Source organism: Molothrus ater, chromosome 8 (assembly GCF_012460135.2).
Source record: "Molothrus ater isolate BHLD 08-10-18 breed brown headed cowbird chromosome 8, BPBGC_Mater_1.1, whole genome shotgun sequence".
NCBI classification, from domain to species: domain Eukaryota; kingdom Metazoa; phylum Chordata; class Aves; order Passeriformes; family Icteridae; genus Molothrus; species Molothrus ater.
The window spans coordinates 19,742,652-19,766,395 of NC_050485.2; the positions used below are offsets into that span (position 1 = coordinate 19,742,652).

General features: G+C 36.8%; 1 protein-coding gene across 1 annotated transcript in view; it reads right to left on the minus strand.

Moving 5' to 3' along the window:
• PLCE1 (phospholipase C epsilon 1) overlaps nt 1–23,744 on the minus strand; it is a 139,360-nt gene that overhangs the window by 58,934 nt on the left and 56,682 nt on the right. The window contains exon 3 of the mRNA XM_054515605.1: nt 17,779–18,070. Within this exon, the coding sequence (XP_054371580.1) occupies nt 17,779–18,070 (292 nt within the window). The remainder of the gene's footprint in view (nt 1–17,778; nt 18,071–23,744) is intronic.

Consider the following 23,744-nt stretch of genomic DNA (forward strand, 5'->3'; position numbering starts at 1 on the left):
TGTACAGGAGAACTTGGCTGCTTGTCTCTGAATTACCATATATTATCAACACATTTAATCAACCATTTCCTCTCTGTATGCAGGTTGGCTGGTACTGACCGACAAAAACAATCAGACTTGTCCATAATACATACTGGGTTTTCTTCTGGCTGTAAATTCCCAAGAAAAAAGATGCAACGAGTAGCAGTGTGACATTAATTTTGACTTGGCAAAATCAGAAGATCTCAGGACAAAAATCATCCAATTTGATGCTGATTTTCCAATTCCTTTCCATTTTCAGGGCAGCTAGCAAAGAGCTGAGACTGCATCCTCACGGAGAAAAGTACAACTAGCAATGGCTGCAGAATATCTGCATAAGAATCAATGTGTTTTTTGTGTGTTAACCCCAGCCAGTAAACATTTCTTCTGCACCTGAAATAACAGGCTTTGAAGGCAGTGCCTGTAACAAACGACCCTGAGGCTAACAGGGTAGCAAATGCATACTTCAACTACAAAGAGCACCCTGTGTTACACAGGGTTTGCTGAACATAGACATACTTACAGGTATTATAGAGAGAGGAATCAGCCGTGCTGCCAGAAGTCTGAAGAGATCCACCATGTACATGTTTAGTCAGAAAGCAGCTTTATTGCTACCAGTCTACATGTATGGCAATGGGCCACCTATGTATGGCAATGGGCCACCTGAGACCTGCTATTTTAGGGGACCTTCACCTACTGCTGTAACTCATGAAACTGTATCCTCATTTCAGAACACCTGCCAGAAGAAGGTTTAATTATAATTTGGTAGATAGACTGTGAATGTCTGGTTGACTGGTTGAAAATTAGCTCTCAAAAGCTGTTGGATAGCAACATGCCATCTTCTTGCTTGTGGCATGCTGCAGCACACACTGTGCAAGACCAGACACAAGATTTCATTGCTTCAGAGGCAACTATCACCAAGAAGGCTGGATGAAGGGATTCTGGGCTATAATGATTGATCTTCTAAATATACACCTTTATACCACAGTGTAACAGATATGTGAAAAGGCTGGAAAGAGGTTATTATGACACCACCACACTTGCTGTTCAAGTGGCTTTGGGTTTTTCATTTTTTTCCTGAAATGTAATCCCATCTAATGAATCCCCTCCTCTGAAAAACTCCTGAATGATTTCAGAAATATTCCACTTTCACATACATTTCATAAATCTTTCTCCTAAAGGCTGCCACAGTGGCATACTAACAGGATTTTGACTTGAGCAACACACACCAGCAGGAGGGTTCTCTGTGCAGCATCTGTATTCAAGACCTTTTAAGATCTGGATATAAATACAGCATAGCATATGGAATGTTAAGTTCAAATGCTAAACAAATGTACATGTAAATTACAGATAAATTCCAGCCCATAAGAACAAAATCGTCAAAAGGGAGGATTTATGAGTTTACTTTGGAAGAAAAGAATATTGTAGAAAAAGAACACATAATTCTCAATGCAAAATGAACTCGTTACTGCTTGAGTCAAAGCAGAACTCAAGGTTTGACCTCACCTCCCAAAATAATACAAAGCTTGTCCAAAATCAAAGCAGGAGCTGCTGTTCAAAATTAAATTAAAATGCATACAACTTTCAGTTAATGCTGCAATGGAGAAATATCCAGTGATTAGACAGAGTGCAAGCATCTCAAGTCAGGTTCCAATATTTGAGTATTTCAATCAAGACAGTAAAAATTAATCTTGCTTCTATTTTTTCCATTTATGTAATGCAAAAGCTTTTCAATTTTAAGAATTAAAGAACTCTGTTATAATCAGTGAGTATGGGAGAAAATGCAAACAAAAATGTAGTTTGAGAATATATATACACACACCTATGGAAAAGAAGGATGTTCAACAGATGTATGTACAGTTAGGTACCCATTAAAGCAAGGGCTTATGATACTGATTTTCTACATTTTCTTTTTTGTTGTTGTTTTAGGAACTTTTTAATTTTAAAAGACTACAAACTGTAGCAGCAAAACATAGCATTCATAATGTAAATACCTGTAAAACTGCAACAGGCATTTTCAATGCCTCAGCCTTGAGGCATTTCTTTCTGGTCTGAGTGCACTGGACTTTGACATTAACAATCCCTGCATTTAATTAATGACCTGTTGAAGTTTGCACCTTGCTGCACAACTTCATAAATTACCATAAGCACAAATTAGAACTCATTTCTGGCCTTAAGATCCTCAGAAATACATTTTGTAAAAAGCATCATCTTCCATACTTTGGTCTTATCATGAAGACCAGATTACATGCTGCAGTGACCCTTCAAGGATAGGTGGGAAAGAGCAATGGTCTGCTCCCACCTGGTCCAGTTTTACAAATACTGCACATGAATGCCCAAGTTCAAGCAACTATCCAAATGAAAACTGTTTCAATTTGGAAAACAGTCATTAAATATAGTCTTTCAAGGTAAAAATAATAAGAATGTTTCCTATAGCTTCACTGTCATACCAAGTGAAGCACACACCAAAACTGCCATTGGTGTTAGAGACACAAGATGAACACTAGATGCCAATCTGAGAACTTGATTTTAATAATGTCAAAGAATAACATGAGAATTAAGTAAGATCTGATACTAATTTTTCTTGCCTTTTGAATCTTCAAAGGAAAGACAATCCAGTGCATGAGACACGCTACCAGATTTTCCACATAGACCAAAGGGCAGGCAAATCTGCTGCATAAGGTGTTTTGGTTATTATTCTTACTGATTATTGGAACAAAATTAATCCAAGCCACATCCAGTAAAAACAACACTTGATTAGATGTTCCCGATTTAAGCCCTGAAGCTTAGCAGTGGAAGAATTTGAAAAGAATGGAATACACTTGAAAAATGCTTAATCAGTTCGGAGTTTTCATCATTCTGGCCTGCTTTCAGTATTTCCCTAAACAGAATCTGTTCCTAACATGAGTTTATTTTGAGACCTGTCCTCTACGTAACTACGAAAATGGATAGAGAATAAAACCACTAACAGCAGATACTTTCGATTGTGCACCTGGGTACAAAATGTCTTTGTATGATCTGTTATGGAAACTTTTTAACTTATTTGATATTACACCTGGAATAATATAAATTCAACCTCTACATAACTGAAGCACCTACAAAATCTACTCCTTCACCACTTAGTTTAGGTGACGATTCAATTATTGTGTGCTCTGAATTTTCTCTGATAATGAGAACATTTTGTGAATAGGACAGCACAGTCACATTTATTGTAGCAGCTATAATTTAATTTGATACCCAAGATTTTTAGATTTCTAACAAAAACAAAATCCAGGAAATATACCTGTATTCATCAAAAACATACACATAGAAATTCCCTAAGACACATCAGAGAAAACTGCTTGATTTATTAAGGCATTAGTCAAAAACTTAGTAATGGAACTCCACAAAACTATTGTGATAATAGTTTTGTATCAGCAGTGTACAGCAGGAAAAACCTAGTAAGAACAAAACACTTCACACACTTTAACAGACTTCTCAAAGTGCTGTTAAAGACAGTACCATAATTTATAAAGATACTTTAAAAAGAGTTAATAAGAACAGTGAGTTCTATGCTGCTAAAAAGAAATACTGCAGTAATTCTACCTCCTAGTTCAAAATTCACGATGTAGAGGAAAATATGAAAAGATTCTCTTGCACAAGGATAAATGAGTGAACCAAGGACACTAATTGAAAAAGATGCCAAAAATAGAGAAAAATTATGAACTGGAAATCAATTGATGGATTACATAACAGGGTGAAGGGCAAAGCTAATACTCATAATTCACAACCATTCAGCACTCGCACTTCATTATTAAAGAAATGGCTTAGAAGTATTTTAAGACATACTAAAAGAGTATTCACTGAAACTGGTCAAAAAGAGAGGGAGATGTTTAAGATGTGAAAATGAGTATGTCATTAACTGATGATGACCCAGTCAGTAACCTGCAGCCACTGGGAACGCTGTGCAGCAAATCCACGGCTCTTGCACGTCCTGCAGAGCACTGTCACGGGGCTCAGGTACCTCCACTCTACCCCAACACAGCCAGAGCTGTGCTACTCCTCCTTAGGTGTCTGCCCACAAAATATCATTTGGTCTGTGTCCTGTTTACACTGCACAGAAACACAGAGGTAGAATCACAGCTGATGCCCTTGCCGTAATCCTTATGTGTATTCTTGGGTAAAAACAATCTCCTAAGTTTTAGTTTAAAAGAATTAAGGCTAGCTACTGCAGTAGGACTAGATGATCTGTAGGTCCCTTCCAACTGAACTATTTTGGACTACTGTATTCTACATATTATTTGTATTTTTTCCTTGTGGTTGGAATTAAAAGTGAACTATCTTCAAAGCCAATATTAATAGCCATTTCTGAGAAATACAGTTTTATGGGCTAAGTATCCTGGGTTGAGCGCTCTCAGGACAAAAGGTATGTTACTTTACAGATAATTTAAAGGAAGGAAAAACAAGATGCAGACAACATGCATGTCCATGCAGGCAAAACACAGATGGCTTTCCTGATACATGTTTATTATTTATTTTAGTGTGGATTAGTTTATCTTCTTTTTCTCCTTCCCCAGACACAGTCTTTGCTCAGGCTCATTGGTGAATATGTATTGTAAACGTACAGTATGTCAAATTGGCATTTTTCCTGTAGGGTTAAAATACAACTGAGGAAGCCGGCCTGAAAAAAATGAAAGTTTGTAACCACAGAGGAATAAAGTAAAATTATTGCCGAACTGTTGGCTTTTTTTTTTTTTTAAGAAGGGAAGTAATTCAGCTCTTTTCTTCTGTAAACTACTTCCTCTTGTGATTCAGAAAGAGTAAAACTAATCTCTCTACCTAGAATAACAACAATCCTCTTAGTCTCACATTTTTTCCTTATTTGCAATTTCAATGCAAGTTTCCAGTGTAGTACAATACCTGTTTGGCAAAGTCCAATTACCATTACTAAATTTACTGAGTGAAGAAAAAGATTCTGTAATGAGTTTACAGAATTAAATGAAAGAAGCTATTCCTTACTCTAGAATGCAATTTCCAAAGTTTTAAAAGGCAATTTGGAAAGGTATCTTTCAATGCAAACACCTAATGATGCCAAATACCAGAAAATTTTCAAATGGGTTGTAACAGCCTGCATCCTTAACAAGCTGATTTTTCTCATGAGGAAGTTGATGGGAAGCTAAGGAAAATTCATACACTATTTTTATAAGGGATTAACATGAATTTACAACTTCCCATCATAGTAAGTCACGTTCATGATGTTATGTAAGTATTATATCATGCCAGTTATTCTTTTAAGAAAGTATTGCTACTAGCCAGCTATTCTTAGCAAGGTTTCTGGAATCACAAAGGCTGTGGCAGAAGCACAACTCAAAGGATGCTGAGAGGCATTTTCTCAGAAAGAGAGAAATACACAGCAAAACTCAGGTCAATATAATCAAAGTCCTTTCACAGACATACAGAACACATCAGATGCACAGTCACATACTTTCAGTGGACTGAAGGACCAATGGCACCATGGGCTATCTCACCACTTCACACAGAGCCATGAGCACTATGCAGTACAGACACGGCCAGGCGAGCTACCAGGGGAAATGCTGATATGCTTAAAAAAAATCTGAAGTCCAAGAAAAGTTCTGTAGTACTGAGATAGCAAAAATATTATTTAGCTTAATAATAATGAGTTCTTAAAAAAACTCATCACAATAACAAGAATTGCCAAAAAGTCAGAGCTTCAAAGATTTTGATTCTTCCTTTCATATGTTTTTAAATTACAGAGTGGAGCAGCCTGTGTGATTTAGCCTTAGTCTGCTCTACGACACAGGAGTTTAAGCCAGAGAGGGATTAGTGGAATACAGCAGACAGCAGAGAACAGGGTAGGCACATGTCTCAAAGTCAGAAGAATTAAAACAATAGACTACACAAAGCATTAAATCAACCTTAACTTCATAACAGAGATCTTAACAATCTCAACATCTATGACTTGCCTCAATATTACTTCTTCCTACCTCTAATATAAATGCTCTAAGTACTTTTTTATCTTGCAAGCTTTTCTACAACTTCACTAGTAAATTGATATAGTTCTGCTTAGACTAAACCCTGCTATAAGCAACTATATAAGCAACTATTTTCTCTAATTTCTTTGTTTAGTTTATGTCATTTGGGCATCATGAGGTAAATTAAAAAGTTACATTTATAGAAGATTGTGTTCAAGCAAACAGAATATATAGCCCTATGTATTATACTGATGAAACTAGCTATCTTGTAAAAAAATTGAAGTATTTATTTCATTTGGCTTTCACAGGATTAATACACTTGCCACATAAAAGCTGTTCTAAACAGTCACAAGACTCCTTAATGAATTGTGTCTTTGTCATTAAGCTTTAGCAGATTATACTAGAAAGGGTGTTTGCAGTCCTTTCTTAACAGGGAACTTTCAAAGCCAGTGATTTTACCATCTGAAAACAAACACAAAACTAGTACCTTCCCCAGATATTAAGAAATCTCCCTTAACCTGAAGACTTCAAATGCAATTAATTCCTTTTGTAAAAGTACATAGCAAAAATTAACACTCCTCCTCCTTCCTTGTGGTGCTACTGTTACCTATATTGCAGGTAAGGTTTTAAATAGAGTTAGGGTCAACCATGTCAACAATATTGTTTATATAGCAAGAAAATAAAAAACCTGGAAAAATAAAGCACATCTGTCTTTAAGACCAGCACAGTCCCTTCCAACCCAAATTATTCCAGGACTGTTACAGGGCAGTTAACCATTTTACCTTACAAACCTGACTTTAACAGAAAAGCAAGTAGTCAGGTTAGTGTACACATTATAGATCTACTGGAAATAGGAAGTATTCTAGACATAAGAACTGCAAATCCTGTGTATGAAAAGGAGTTTTGCTTTCCTAAGGTTAACAGCTCTGAAAAAATAAGATGGGACCCTAAAACCGAATTTTATCTATGAGCTTTTAGGAGGTGGTGCTGGCAAAACTAGGTCCCCCTGCATAGATCATGGATGACACCAGTAATACACAGTTATCTTTTCTGTATTTCTTAAAGACACAGAAAAACCACAGAGTATCCAAAGAGAGCTATAAAATTATTCCAGGCTTGAATAGTGAGATCCAGCGAAAGATATTTAGATCAGAAATGTGTAACTTTAGTTCAATAAAGTGCAATTGAGAGGAGACTTGACTGTAGGAGATATGTAAGCATCTCCTAACAGGGGGAAAAAGATCAGATTTGAAATAATTAAATCTAGCAGAAAAAATGCATAACAAGAACAAATGGTTGGTCCTTGATGACAGAAAAACTCACACTAGAAGTGTCACCCTTTGCCTTGGAGCATCAATGACCACTGGGAAAAGCTGTGCATGTGGATGATAGATCTCAGGCTTCTTCAGAAGGCTGTACAGTAGCACAGTTGCCTTTTGACTACTGAGCTTATTACAGAGACAACTCAGAAGGATGTTAGACCAGCTAAATGGCTCCACTGACAATAGGCTTTGCAATTCCATGAGCTTTCTTACTTTCCCAAACAACATGCTGTTAGTGCCGTCCTGTTTTCAAATTTGATGCACCATGATCCATGCAATCACTAAACCTTTTTTTCCTTCTCAAGCTTTCTGAAATATTTTCCAATATTTGACGTTCAAAGAAAAGTTTTGGTTTTTGAAGGATCTGTTTCTTTTGAACAAAAGAAAGTATAATATTTTGGTGATTTGGAATCAAACAGAAATCCTAGTTACTGACACAGTTCTAGTTCTATTTTTGCAAACAAGAATATTTTCATATTTCCTCTTGATGTCTTTTTTAGAGAAATTAATTCTATATATGGTTATGGAAAATACCTGAAGACTTCTCTCCCAAACACTGACTTTGTATGCAAATCCTACCACCATCCTCAAGACAACCAGTACCTGACGCAGCACCTCTTCTTTTTGTGCTCAATACATATTTAAAAGTTTTGTTAGTAGCTATTAGGAGGTTTTATATTCAAATACTGTACCTATGAGGTAGACATGAACTATATGATTTAATTTGATTCCTTGTACTTCATGGCAATTACAGAACTGCATATTATGAACACCTAAAGCCTAGAAGAAAATTCTACTTCTAAGGTTCTTTTTTGTTTTTAAATTTAAGACACTTCAACTTAAATAATAACAAAACTATTTCATGGTGCTTTAAAGCATAATACCACAAATAAGTTCCTAAAATGCTAATTACATTTTATCAGCCAAGTGCCTACAAAAACACAAGAACAGAAATAACTCTTCTAAGCAAATAACACAAAAGCATTATTTTTAGGTATAGCTATTTTCAGAATCAAGTCCCAAAGATTAATGACATTTCCAATTGGAATTCTTCTGAATTCCAAGTTGAAACTTCTAGAAATTAATAAGAAGACCAGTTTATTTGAAAAAACTGTATAATCATTTTTAGAATAAGTTACAAATATTTATGACACTTCATCCATGTTAAAGAAATTTTTCTCAGAATCACAGAGCATGCTGAGCTGTAAAGAACCAGAAGGATCATCCAGCCCAACTCCTGGCTCTCCACAGGACCATTTTGCTGTGTTTCTCTGCAGAGCTTTGCAATTTAAATTTGAACAAGCAAATACAGGTGAACAGCTCCAGATAAAATGTACTCTAAAGCTAAGAGTAACATATTAAAAGGCATTTGAAGCAATAGTTTTTCCAGACTGAGAATTCTTTTTCCCCCCCTCAAAGAAAAATGCTCTTAGGAGACACCACTCCAGCCCATGGATGGGGGCAAAGACAGGAGACATGATGCAAGAGCAGCAGATCTATCTCTTTCCTAGAAGACCTCAACACTCACAAAGAAAGCTGAAAGTGTGCATGAAATCTGTCACACTAAGTCCATGGGAAATGTAGACAAAAATACGTAATTACTGTAGAGCTGTGCAAAGCCCTTAAAATTAAGCTCAAGAAAATAGTTAAAGGTACTTTTAGCAGCAAATTGTATCCTACTTATCCTACTATTGCTTTGAAACATTTTCAATTCGCATTTGATAAATCTTCCTGGCAAATTACTTATTTCAGAATTACTAAAATATGTAGCAATGCTTTTATATGCATACCTAGTATTTCAAAAGCAAATAACTAAACATTCAAAAACTATGTCAATATGAATCCTCTTAAATAAAAGCTAAACCAATTATGCCCTAAGAAAAATCCTAGTATCAGCCTAATTTTTAGAAAAATGTTTACACCATTCCACCTCAAATCAAAGCTGAAAGCATTACAAAACAGCCAAAGGGAGGAGTCTGAGCTGAAATTAACTAAAATAAATTTCACTCCCTTTCTTGTACTATTTCTAGTTATCTCAGAGTTGTTATCACTGACTGAATAGGCACATCAAAACCACCATTGTTTTGCAATCAATACAGATACACTTGATATCAGAGTGCTTTTTTGCTGTGTTCTCTGAATCACTGAGGTGAGAATAACAGTGTTGACAACCAAGACAACCTTCCTATTGCAATGGGGTACTATCACTTCGAATGGTGAATGCTTGTCATAGCCTTTAGCTAACAGCCAGATTAGGGAAATGGGAGAGTTAGCACATAAAGGACATTCCTTTCACAGAGCAAAATATTATGAACCTTCATTCAAGTTACAAATGCCACTTGAAAAAGACATGCAAATGGAGGGGTTTCTTTATGACCAGTTAGGAGCAAAACATTGCTATTACATGCTGCTATGTGTACATGCCATTCAGAAAGGGAAAAAACCCATAAACTCCCTTAAGCAATCATGAAACAAAAACTGCTTGCAAGTTATAAACTTGCATACTGAAGATCCAGGAAGAAAAGCTCACTAAAGAAAAAGCAGCAGTGCACTTACATTCAAAAACATGGTATGAACGTGCAATGTTTGAGTAATTTATATGCTTTAGGAAAAAAATACTTACCTTGTTCTAGTACTTTTTAAAGTACTGAAATTCCTATTTTGTCCAGCAATTTTGTAACAGACACTTGTTTTTTGTAGAATACGAAACAAAGGAATGTCCCACAACAGAATTTAATATTGAAATAGTTGCAATGTGAACCAAATAAATGCAAAGCAATTTTCCTAAATTACTTGAAATATTGCATTCCATGTCAAACAAGCTGAGATACAAAATACACTGTTAAGACATTATTTCATATTGCTTTAATTAAATCCTTACTTCATTTTCCACCTAGAAACAGTTTCGTGTCCTGACAGCACTATTATTTAAATGCAGCCATTATAGATCTAAAATAAGATTAGAAAACTGGCACCCAAGTTACTTCTCTGGAAATAAAACTATCACTTTGATTTAACTCCCTGTACGTAATCAGAACTGTGTACTACCGGCCACAGAAGGGCAAATCTTACCAGCAAATGTGCCTTCCATTGAATCTTAGATTCCTCCTAAAATGCCAGAAGAGCAGGTACTTCAGTGCCCCAAAAAGTCTCCACGCTGCACTTGTCCAAACTAACAGTGAGGCAACAGCTGCTCAGTTTAAAGCTACAAACTGTGGCAAAATGCATAACTGACATGCCTTGTGTAAGCCATGAAGAAGACATGCATTTGGCTGGCTCACTGAAAGGTCAGGTTTCCCACCTCCCCAGATAAAAGCTGAAACACTAGGATTCAAATGGAAGGAAGTTTAGAAATTAAGGATGAGCATACATCCTGCTAAGACTAAAAGCATTTGATTTTGACAGCAGAGTTATAAACAAGAGTCATTTTAATTCTGCTGGATTCTTGTCTTTAAATATATTAAGAAATAAGTTACCCTACACTCAGGCTTTTGTACAAGTTATATTTATATCAGTGTTGTTTAAACAGGCCAAAAGTAATAAATGGAATTAGTTTTGTTTTAGGAAACTTCATCTGAAGCATTACAAAAACCACAATGTGTGTTTCTTTATTAGCAAATGCCCTACCTTTACAGCTATTATGCTCTCTGCACTAACAACTCAAGTAAAAGGCAATAGCATTAACTTTAATAGGAAAAAGGGCTATGACTTAGGTAACCATCCAGAAGCGTTTATTTGAGAGGCAAAGTAGAGGAAAACCTCCCTGAGGCTTCTAGAAATGTGATTAACCTTGAAGAAATTACAAACAGGGGGAATGAAAAAGACAGCATAGCCCTCAGATTGCATTATATTCAGAAAGTCAGCAGAAACCAAACCCCTGCCTTCATCCCATAGTCAGTATCTGGCTCTGGCACTTTTATCACTTCTTTTCTTCATTCTAAGCTAACCTTTGCCTACACACAGTTTACACCACTTTTACAAGCAGCAGGACTACATCACTGAAAAGTTACTTATGAAATTTGCTAGAGTACACAAGACTGAAAACCAATATGCTGCCACAAGAAAGCTTTCTCCATTTCCCCAGGAAGTCTGAGAGAGGTCTGTGCAGAGCTGGAATGTGAGCAGTACACTCCGAGACACTTTGTTTATATGGAGAATATATGTCTTGTCTGAAAAATCCCTACTGAAGGAAGGACCATGGGACCTGGCCAACACACCATTATTTTTTCATTGACAACACAAGCATATTCTTTCTTAATTGGAAGAATGACAATTTAGTGTTGTTTCCAACTTCCAGATGGAAACTAGGACACTTAGATTTAAAAAAAAATCATGTTATATATGAAAACATAAGGATGCACATGGAGATGCAATAGAAAACTTTAAAATTAATTTTATTTATAAATATAAATTTTATTAATGCTATCTCACTACAAATATATAAAATGAACCATCAAATTAAGCATTTCTCATCATTATAGGGTCAATTACTAAAGTATTTTTCACTAGTTATAAAAGCAAATATCTGAAAGCCCAGAGAAAAAAAAATTGAATGTCTTTGATCTGCTAAGTAAACTGCACATTATTTCTTGAAATTTAGCAAAAAAATTCTGTCTGGAGAAATAAAACACCATTATCCTACAAAACTGAATTTCCTCTTCTAGTTTGTTTCCTAAAACCAAAGCTTCAAGAGATGACTTTTGAGTCATCTTGCTCCTTGAGTCCTTGGAGTTTTCTGCTCATGACTGACATGCTAACATAAACATACTGAAAAAGTTCCATTCTACACTTTAAAAGTTCCCATGGACACTACTTTTACAAGGTCCATTCAAACAAATGTTCAGACCTTTGAAATAATAAACAATAATAAGCAGTTCAGGGATTAACTATCTGCACTCAGAATCCCTTTTCATTTTTTTTCTGAAGAGTAGTTGTCATAAAAAAATAATAAATTTGATTTTAAAACTGACATCACTTTGCACAAACTTCTGCTCTCTCAGCCTTCATCCACAGACATCAGCATGTCCTTTATTACCTTCCTCACAACAAACCTCTAACAACAGACTCATTCTATGTATTTAAACTCCTTTTTTTTTCTTTTAGTGGAAATAACAGCTATAGACTCCCAAGAAAAATATTGCTATAAGCTGAGACTCAGATAGACAGGTTAAAGGATCAACAGTGTACCCGAACTCTCACACAGTATTATTGGAATGAAAATCTATGTAAAATCAGCTGAAACTCAGTTGTTTCTTAATTGCTTAGCCCTGTACACAGATTAGGATATGCACATCCATACAGACATGTACCAGGAGTATGATACTATTACATCCAAAGGTGCAATTTTACAGATGAAAATACTTTAAATTCTTTTAATAAGATCACTTACACTGGTAAACTTCAACCTTCTGCCTAGTTCAATTATGTGTCTATCTTGTAGTACTTACTGACCCCGGAAAGAAGACTGTAAGGATAAGACAAGCTATGCTGACAGAACTTAAATCTTTGTGCCTATAATGTATTAAACAGGTTGGACTGAAGGAAGTTTTTTGTTAAATTAACATTGTCAAGGATCCTCATTAAGCCCTTTCTCCACTACCCTTTGCGTGTCCCTTTGACTGCAGCCCAATCTGGCTGCAATTAGGGCTGGCCAAAGGGTGAGACAGGTCCAGGAGACTGACCTCAGTGATCTTTCCCTTCTGCCAGTAGCAGGGACAATCATTGTAGCCAGCTCCAGACGGTCCCACGTGTCCCTACACTTACAGCTGTCCTCCAAAATCTTTCTCCTCCTTCCTGATGCCTCAGCCTCGATCTGTGCTTCCTGCCATGTCACTCTTCTTTCTGTTCCTAACCAGATGACCTGCACTTGTTCCTGCTATTCCTAACCTACATCCTGGAGACAACACAGCAGGCATGAAATCCTTTTTTCCTGACTCACACCCTTGCCTCAGGCCACATTATCTACATACAGACTGACCAGTCTCCAGTATCTGATTTCCTCTCCTATAGTGCATTGACACATCTCACCACAGACTGTCACCCTAAGACACATTTTGTCTTTTCAGGTCTCAATTTCAGCTTGTTTGGCTTTATCTTTCATTCTGTACGGTCTTAACCTTTGTGCACAACATACACAAACACACACACACAACCCACCAGCTAAATTATGCTGGCCTTTCTAAATCTATGTACATCAAGCTTGTTATCACCCATGACTCTGACACATAGCTATCAGACAACTGCCCTAACTTGAGGGATCCTGGAATTTTCCCAATATTGTAACAATACACTTTGTGCAAAGGATACAAGAAACAGCAGTGGGAAAAGCCACAGAGACTTGGGCACCTGTTTGCTGTTCAGTCTTGCACATGGCAAAGTCTGATTACAAAAAACCAGTAATCACTAAATTCTATGGGATGAATGAAGCAGGTTTTCTTAAGATCATTGCAGTCTGCCTCCACATTCATGACAAATTACTTTCCTTATGTTCTTGGTCAAAACCTGCTATTGTCTGTCTAACAAGGCCTGTTGAGCTTTCTCTAGAAGATGTAGTCCGATTTATATCACAGAGAGTGGCATCAGACTTACCCATTTTAGAAGATTCTAAAGTGAAAAGAATACTGATAAGAAATGTGTTTGCAGTCTGCTCCATCTTCAGACACCTCTTTCTAACTGTCCTTCCCTTTTTCTTAGATTACAAACAGAACTAAATTGGGGGGGGGGGGGAAGTGTACATGTTTCTTTCAAATGATAATTCTATCAAATGTAAAGTACAAACATTTTCACATACTCTAGTTCCTTCTTTAAGAAAGACACAACTTTTTTCACTTTCTGCATAAAAATGTCAACACCATACGAACTATGACAATGACTGGCCCTTCAAATATGATTCCAGTGGAAGTTCTGGCCCATTCACAACTATGAGCAAACTTCTGTAACAATCAATTTGTAAGAAACAGAGCAGGCTGAAAAGCAGGATTTCCTTTCTACAGGAAAAAAAGACCTGGCTTCAATCCAAATCCCATTGAAAGACACACTTTAAATTTTTACTAACCAAAACCTCTGAGTTACATACAGAGGTACTAAAACAGTGCAGCCTAAATGTCTTCAGTGTTCATATGTGAAAATTATGTTCTCTGTAGCAACAAAGATGCTGACAAGGATGTGAATGTCACTGAGCAGCTGTGGGAACTCCAGGCATCCGCGGTTCCCGGGAGCCCAGTCTCAGACTATCCCTGTGCTAGCGGGAGCGGAGTGGCAGCCCCTCAGTCGGGAGCCATCTGAGAGCAGGGCTTGCAGGAGCTCTGCTCCAGGCCTCAGACATGACCCCCCTACACAGCAGGCCCTACTTGAGTTTCTGAAAACTCTCAGTCTCAGATCCACGTGACTGGGAATTCTGGCTTAGAAGGTCTGGTATGTTTGGAAGCCTTCTGTGGAACTAACAACAGTGGCTGATCTGCCCACAAAACCATCCCAGCCCTGGAGACTCAGAGCATTTAAGGTCCTTAGCTACCAAGCAAAACCTTAGAAAGTATTCCCTGGAGCTGGACTGCTTGTGACTGTAAGGTTCATTGCTCAGGTCACTAAGTAACCCCTGAAGGACAACACAAAGAACTGACCAAGTGCTTGGTGCTGGGGAGACACAACCCAGGAGGCTATCCCAGTATTAGGGACTTCCTGTTTGCAGGATCCCTATTTCCTGGGCAGATATTACATAAAAGCCCTAAGTAAAGAGAGAATTAATTTTTTTGAGAAATCCTCTTTCTGAATCATGAACACACTTCTCATTAAAGTAATGGGCTCCTCTTTAAACACACTGTGCAAGAGAGTGCTGAACTTTGTCTCCAAAAATTGCAAACATTTTGAAAGTAGTGGAATGCTGTCTAGTCCAGAAAAGGTTCTCCAAACACAAATTCAACAGCCCTTGAGATCTTTTCAAGACTTCATGATATAGATTGGTTCTATTAAACAAATTTACTTCTGCTTTGGAAGCTTTTTAAGAACTGTCTTGAAAATCATGTGAAGTGCAGTAATATTTACTCTTTAGTTGACAACCAATTTGGAGTTACAGTGCCTGTCTTCCCAAGAAGTCATTATATGTGACAGAGCCCTACTTTCATGGAAAGGGCTAAAACACCTGCCTGCTGACTGCAGGTATTAAATTACTTCTTTATTTTGCTTTGCTTGCACACACAGCTTTTCCTTTATCTATTAAACTCTCTTCAACTGAATTTTTCAATGAATTTTTGCACTGTTACCCTTCTGATTCTCTTCCCATCTCATTCTAGGGGAGTGAGTGGCAGCAAGGTGCTACCTACCAGGGTTAAAAAACAGCAGCTATTAAACCACAACAGGATCAATATATTCTCTTTTCAATGCCTGCAAACAACTACTGAGTGAAGTGTTCCCAAGACATTCTGTATCCTGAGATAAATCCTCCATTGCATTTGATGACAGAGTTATTGATGTGAATTAAAATTTCTCAGGTTTAGATGAGGTTAGCTTATTGAGGTTAAATTCAGCAATACAGAGGATGCTGGACAGATGAAAATAACCTTCTTATCAATCTGTATAGACAGGACAATTTCTCAAAAGGTACACACCCATGAATGATGACCAGAGCTCTGAATTCAGAATGCAGCCGGGTTCCTCGCTAATGTAAATGACTTGGTCACATCACCAGGTAACACTCCATATAAATGTTTTAGAGAGGACTCTTGTAATTTCTCTGATATAATACATCGTCACAATATAAATGAACAGGAAGCTTCCACATCCAGAAAATTTCAATATCCTAGAGCTGCAGCACACCTCTTCCTCACCAGAGATCAGCACAGTAAATCATGCCTAGACCACTACAGTAAATCCTGTCTCTACTCTCTACACAGCCTATCAGTGGAATTGCAAACTGAGTTCAAAATCTTGAACTATTTTTTAATGTCTTACATCTTTTGGCTCAGAATCCAACAACATACACCATGTAATACTGTCACCATAGATACCCCCAAACTAGTGCAAAGTGTGCTGGTACATGGAGCACACAGAGCACACAAGAGCACTCACTAGCTGAGGCTCCATAAAAAGATGGAGCCATATCAGCAGCTTGGTGGGCCTGAGCTAACTATTGCTGCTGCTTCAGTTTCAGAACTCAGCTCCGAAGCACGTGGCTCAGTTCTTCTAATTCTGATTTCCGAGCTATCGCAGGACTGTTCCTGCTTATTTTTCTAAAGCACTCATCTCCCCAGAACAAATAAAACCAAACAAAATAAAATGGAAAACCCTACCAAAATTGGGTGCTATACTGTACATATCTGTCTCTCATAGACAATGATGGTACGTGAAGCTTAGTAATGCTGCTCAATGTTGTTGTAAAAGGTACTACTGAAATTCATTCACATGCTACAAGTTTGCCATCTGTACCTGTTATTCATAGAATATTTCAGTGCTTCTCTCTACCCTTTGATTCACCTAGAATTAAAACAAGAAAGGGCCACTTCTTGGGATAAAATTAAGACAGCCATATATGAGCATAAACTATACCATTATTTGTCTGTTAGAAATGAAGTCAGTATTTGTGTTAGTTAAGGAACCGCACTGGTTTTGCACTTAATTTTGTCATATTTCTGTAAAATTTTGGGCAAGCCATAATACCCACATGCATCACTTCTACCATGGTATGACAGAGATAGTACATCCTTTTGTTATGGTTTCGATGACAGATGATGACAGATCTCCAAATTCTTGAGTAACTTATGAAATATTCTAGGCATGAATTAAAAATTAATCAATAATGTAAGTACTGCTCTTTACAAAACCATATTTTAAAGCACAGAATTTGTACCAAGAAGGCTTTGTTTAGCTTCCAAAACAGACTAAACTAAATCACATTGAGGATATTATTACATATGAAGATGATCAGCATGGAAGTTTAGTATGCAACATCCATTTTCCAACAGGCACTTTCCACACAGAGAGCACCCATGTTATTTGAAATGGTCCAATACTACAAAGATGATGGACCCAAGAGAAGAGCAAATATAAACCAGTAATGAAGTGTACATGCTTCTCAATACAGTGCTATGCTGACAGCTACTTGTATAATGACAACAATAATAACCAAGTAGAGCATACACTCCTTTCTCTAGTTCTGAACCAAGTCAGCCCATGAGCAGGAGCACTTGGTAAATGAGAAATACTACACATGGAAACACCCTAAAAACAATGGCTTAGACATTAAATTTGGATGCAGGCAGAAAAGATTCTAACAAGAAAAAAACCTGAAACATTTTGTAATACAAGTCTTTTCAGTTTAGTTGCATTTTTACTTTATTAAACTAAGATAGCTATTCATATAATGACTGCAAAGGAAAATATTTGAAAACATAAAATCTTTTTTATCTGTATTCATAATTTTGGAACTCATGCTATACTTTAAGTGGACAGAGATAAAAGAAAATCTTCATTACCTTTAAGCATTGTTCTTCCAGTTGATCCTCCGAAGATATTTAAAAGACCACTTCTTGCTCCTAATGATGTAGTTGCTTCTAGCAAAGCACCAGTTATATAGTTAGAGAGCGCAGTCCTCTGAGAAGTGGCACGATATTGACAGTAAGCACCTGTTACACATGGTTTTACACAAAAACCATCTCCTTTGTATATACAGTCTGTAACAGATGTTGGGAGCTTCCTCAGAAGGTGAGGAATATATTGAAAAATATCTTCTGCTCCTTCCTCCTCTTCTCTCACTGTACTGAAGATCTGTGAAGAATGCAAAAGCATGGACTGTTAGTTCACTTGCTTAGGATAACATACTGAATATAAAAACAATTCCAAATGAACACGACTTCTTGTGAAGTTCAATGACCTGCAATATCTACTTATCCAAAACTGGTTTGTTAGAATTTTGGGTCAGGCTCCCAAACAGGATATTTAAGTGAGAAGTCATTCTGGCTTTCAATCTATGTTTAAAAGCATTCTAAAGAAAACCATTAGACTAAAAAGAACCCACATCAATATACCTCATCAACATTTAAACTACTGAATATGAATAAAATTGTTTATAATACTATTAGATCTGTTGTACTTCCAGAAAACCTTAGAGATATCAGTAGCAGAAAAAATCAGATCAACTCAGGGTTGGCACTTTTTCTTGCTGAGTAGGTGGGGTTTTGCAAACAGAGATGGTTTTAATCACTCTGAACCCTCTTTCAAAATGTTCACATTTATTGCATTACTTCCAGCCTACACACAGGTCCTCTATCTAATATTGGTTTAGTACTCTTTTTCCAATATTTGTGATAACACACTAATGAACTTCAGTCTGTGGCTTAGCAACTAAGTAATGTTTGCTTATTTAAAAGGGTCTAATGATCAAAGCAAGAATCTGGAAGAAATCTCTTCATTTAGTATAAAAGGGGAGACTTGATTCTTCGCATTCTTCCATGATGACTTACTGATTAACATTAATAATTTGTTTCAATGATCTGTGCTTCTTAATTACAAAGTGTAAACTACAAATTAACACAGGGAAATGTCAGCATAACTGTCACCAGGACACGTGCTGAGACAATTTTCATGAGATTGATCCCCACCAGTCAAAGATGTGCAGAAGAAACAAGCTGATGGCTTCATGACAGTTTTTTTCAATTAGCGCCTTGTGTCTTGTTGCCATCCTTTCCCACATATAAACAAAATACAGCTATCCATCAACATGGCAGAAACTGCAGCCAGCCCTACAACGCAAGCACACATGTGCTCAGTCAAATGATAAGAACCTGTTTGCACAGCCTGTGCATGCCACATGTCAGAGGCTCCGACACCCTGCCCACGGGACACACACGTGCCCAGCCACGGATCCAGGGAGGAAGTGGCTCCCAGCACAGGGATCTCACACCCATCCACTTCTGCCCTGAGCCTGGCATTCACCCTGCCAGGTCAGTGAGGAGGGACCCAACTCCCTGCTCCATGAGGGGGATCTGACCCTCCACTAACAGAAGAAGTGAACAATGATGTGGTTCCTTCATCCATGTAAACAAATTGCAGAAAATCAATTACAATTTAATCTATTAAGTAGATATTTGTTATCTTAGCTTTAATTTTTGTAATAACCACCTTTGGGGGAAAACAGTAAAATTTTATATTAAAAATAGAATAATTCATTAACTAGTAATGTAATTCAATGATCTGAAAAAGAACACTGGCATATTTATTAAGATAAAGAAACTTTCACATGTTGACTATGGTTATATATAACTCAATCCCTTTAAAAGATACCTCCTGTGATGCACTACACTACTCATGCACTACACTACAGCATGAAATGTTGTGGCACCTTTTTTTTTCCCCTCTCCCTGCAGATCTTCCAAAATTTTTTTGGTCTGAGGTTTCTAGAAATATTACACCTGCATCTTTATCTTCTTTTCTTTGCTATCTGGCAGTTTCGCAGACTTTTAGACTGTCAGTATAGACACATCATCACCTTAATTCAGAAAGAAAATGTGTTCTTAAAGGGTGCCTTACCTGGATGGTATGTGTATAGATCTTTTATTTAGCTAACTGTCTGCAAGTACCTTTTCAAAAGGTGTACTGTGAAATAGTAAACCTTTGGACTATGAGTGTGTTACACACAGTAGACATAATTAGTCTTTTTAGTTTGTTTTAAAAAAATATTTAGTTAATGAATATAATTTAACTTCTCAAAACTGCAGTTACCATCCAAAATATTTTTTAAATTGGGCTCTGCAACTTATAAAGGCATGTTCTGTTGCCTACACAACTAAAATTTCTTTCAGCTGCCAAAGCAAAGAAACTATTTGTTGACAGAAATAGGCGACAGTGTTTTGCCGGAGAGATTATACATAGAATAATGGTGTTAATCTCTTCTGTGTAAAGTAGACTTTGGGGCACTAGCTGTCTCCAAAGACTTTGCACATCACATAACATTTTCAACTTCTGTTTGTTTTGATGTGTTAAAGTTCTGAGTGTGTTACTTCTGCTGCACACAGATGAGGTTACGAAAAAAATACAGACTTACAATGTGTATACTTGTCAGCCCCTGTAAAGAACTGAAACAATCAGAATAGCAACAAATCCCTCAGGTAACTGACAGGGAAAACCACCTTTCAGAGAGATTGCAGCAGACAATTGGGAATTTAATCTTGCCTGGGAGACAAAGAAGTTTATTCCAAGCCAGAGCTTACAGTTCATCCTGGCAGAATCCAGATCCTATTGATCCATGCCACTACCAAAGAATGACTAATGTAATTAAAAATGAATGTGAACCAAAAAGAGTAAGATGCAGCACTGAACTGAAAGCTACCCATCAAGAAACCAAGCCTCACTTTTGCCTTAGATATCAAATTAAAGATTTCAAAACCATCTGCAGTCTGATGTTGCCATGTCTCACTTACTGCATACAAAACAGTAACTCAAAGGAAACTCAGGACAGTATCTGACTCTGAAAGTGTTGCAATACTAAACATTCTGTAATGAACACGCAACACTTTTAAAATAAGAAACAAGATGAAACAGGAAGCTCCATATACTAATACACCAGTATTCCAATAAGAGTATACTATGGCTTCAATAGCTTTTGCTTTCTTTTCTTTTTTAAGGAGATTTTAATGGTAAGTAAAAAGAAAATAAAAATTACTTGCAACATACAATATTTCTGATTTCTAGTAGAGAAAATTGTCCTCCAACTCAAAAATGAAAATTAGCATTAAAATAAAGATTAATTTCAGACAGAATTCCATCCTAGCAGCTTTACAACCAAGTCCATACTTGGAAAATGCATGGAAACAAAATAGATTATTCACTTCTTAATAATGTATTAAATAAATTATCAAAACTTTACTTTTAAAAGCCCCTCAGTTTTGCTTCTAGTAACTTAAAATGGTATCTGCAAGTTAACTTATTGATAACCTTCAGGCAATAAAAGTTTCCTACAGTGGCGACAGACATATTTTGCTAAGATATTTAAAAAATCTTTAAAAATAACTATAAGAACAAGCAACTTATGCTAGCCTTGAAATTATTCCTTAGTTTTCTCTTGCAATCTTTTTTTTTCTGTTTAATCATCACGGAATTGCAAATTGGAATATGTCCTTTTCTCCACAACATTACTACAGCTTTACTGTGTAGAAATGGCAGAAACCTAAAGACCGCAGCCACTTACTGCCCAGTTTATGACACACATTCCCCCAGAATGAAGCTGGAGTTCATGGGTACTGCTGTACTGGAAATATCAGATATAGCAGTTCATAAAAAATAATTGTGATTTCTTACTAAAATGCACATGTATCTCTTACTGTAGTCTTTTTTTTGTTTCTCCTTTCATATTTTTTCTGCCTCAGGTATTTAGCTTAGACCTTGGAGGCATGCTATCATGTTGTCAAATATCTAGCTGCTGCTGTGCTTTTAAAACCCAGAAACTGGAATTATGAACCGACTAAAAACGTCCCATTTATTAGGCAGCAGAATATTTACAGAAGAATGTGTGTACCCAAGAATTTCATTGCAAAGAATAGTCATGAGAAATTATGCTTATTGCTACTACACTGTAAAAATATGAGACAATAGGGTAATGAGGTTTTAATACTTCACTGCATCTGTCCAAACACTCTCTAAACACATCTATCAAGATATCCTGAATAATCAAGACGAAATACTGAAATGTAGTTTCAGGTGTGTGCATGTGTTCAGTTGGTACAACACATTTCAGACTGATTTCCTGGCTGTTCACCTACAGAGCACTTCTATGATGGAGGGTTGCTGACAGCAGCCTGTCTTCATTTGTTGCACACTTTTAAAGCATTTTTATATGCCTGTAAGCCATAGTGGTATAATAACAAGTAATAACTCTCAGGACAGTATGTGTTGAAGATCATTTAAATACCTCCTTTGAAAACACAAAGGTTTTACAGAACATACAAGCCTAAGCACAATTAACAGCACAGGAAATGCTGCTCTTTTCAAATTTGTTCTGTTCCAAGAAAAATTACATTCAAGTGACGAAATTCTGTGAGTGATTTTTCATTTTGGCCTTGCAGGTTTTTCAGAAGAAAACCCTTACTAAAATTGGTCAAATGAAGCTAACAGTGATCTCTTGGAAGTCATGACCAAGGACCATTCCAATTGCTTTTACATGTATTTATTCTATCATTTAATTCGGATATATATAGCATGGAATACAAGCACAGTCTGCTATGCAAAAAAACACCAGTTGTCAGAAAGAAACTAATATGCAAAGTGAACTTGGGTGAATGAGGCATTAATGCAGAATTGGTCAATATTTGAGTTTTATGTCTTCCAAAATGATACTCCAGCATAACACTTCGGAGCATATATTAGTAAAAAATGTAAAAATAGGTACTGCTGATAGTTAGTTTTCTGAAGTATGCTGAATTTTCTCAGCTTTATCTCATTCACGTTATGACCATACCCTCACTGATTAGTTCATGACATTTCAAGATCATTGCTAAAGTACAAATCTTTAATTCAAGGTCTTTCTAAAATATGAATGTCTTGTAACAATTTCTGATTATGTATCAATTATAAGAACTGAAATACATTAAACACCGAATGCATTTTTTGTTATCCTTACAATAGTGTATATGTTTGTCTTTCTGTGTACATGATATTCTCAAGAGGACATGCCAGAGGCCATATCTCAAACAGTTGTGCAGGTTGTTCAAAGCCGAGGGATTTTACTGTGTTTGACAAAGAGGATGCTGAGAACAGCGGAAAGGTCTGCTCTGTCAGGACTATTTCTCAGCTCTGTTCACTGGCAAGTCTTCTTCACTTCAGCAATCAAATAGGTGAGGTCTTCAGAAATCCTTTCAAGAAACTGGACATTTTGGTAAGTGGCTTTCAGTGTCTGGAGTACAAAAGTCAGATATTTGGACTGTTAGAACACTAACTTCTTGGTGGTACTCGGCAGCCTGTAACCAAATAAGCACACACCAGGACAGCTGATGAAATTTTTGGCTATGTGTCTAACTGAGTTCTGGTATTTACAAGAACAAGTAGGGCAAGGTTTATGATAAAACCTGTGGTCAACTAAATTTCATTCCCAACTTATTATTCCAGATGATGTGGATGAATGCAATCACTCAACTGTAAGCTTTTCTAAATTGTAGCGCCACTGAAATTTGTGAGAGACTCTTGACTGTCCAGCCCAGCAGGAGATGAAACACCATTCCCATTCCACATCCACTGTAACAGCTACTAAGAAGAAAGCTCTACCCTGCCTGAAACCAGGACAGCTACCTCTCCCAAGCTTCTCTGATCTGTTGTTTGTCATGACACTCTATTGCAGTTTCTCCCTGCGGCAAACACAAAGACAACTATCTGGCAGTTTTGCAAGCTGGCATCAAACTCACAGATCCTCTCCTAGCATCTCATGATCCAACATTTTTGGCTAACAGGCAAC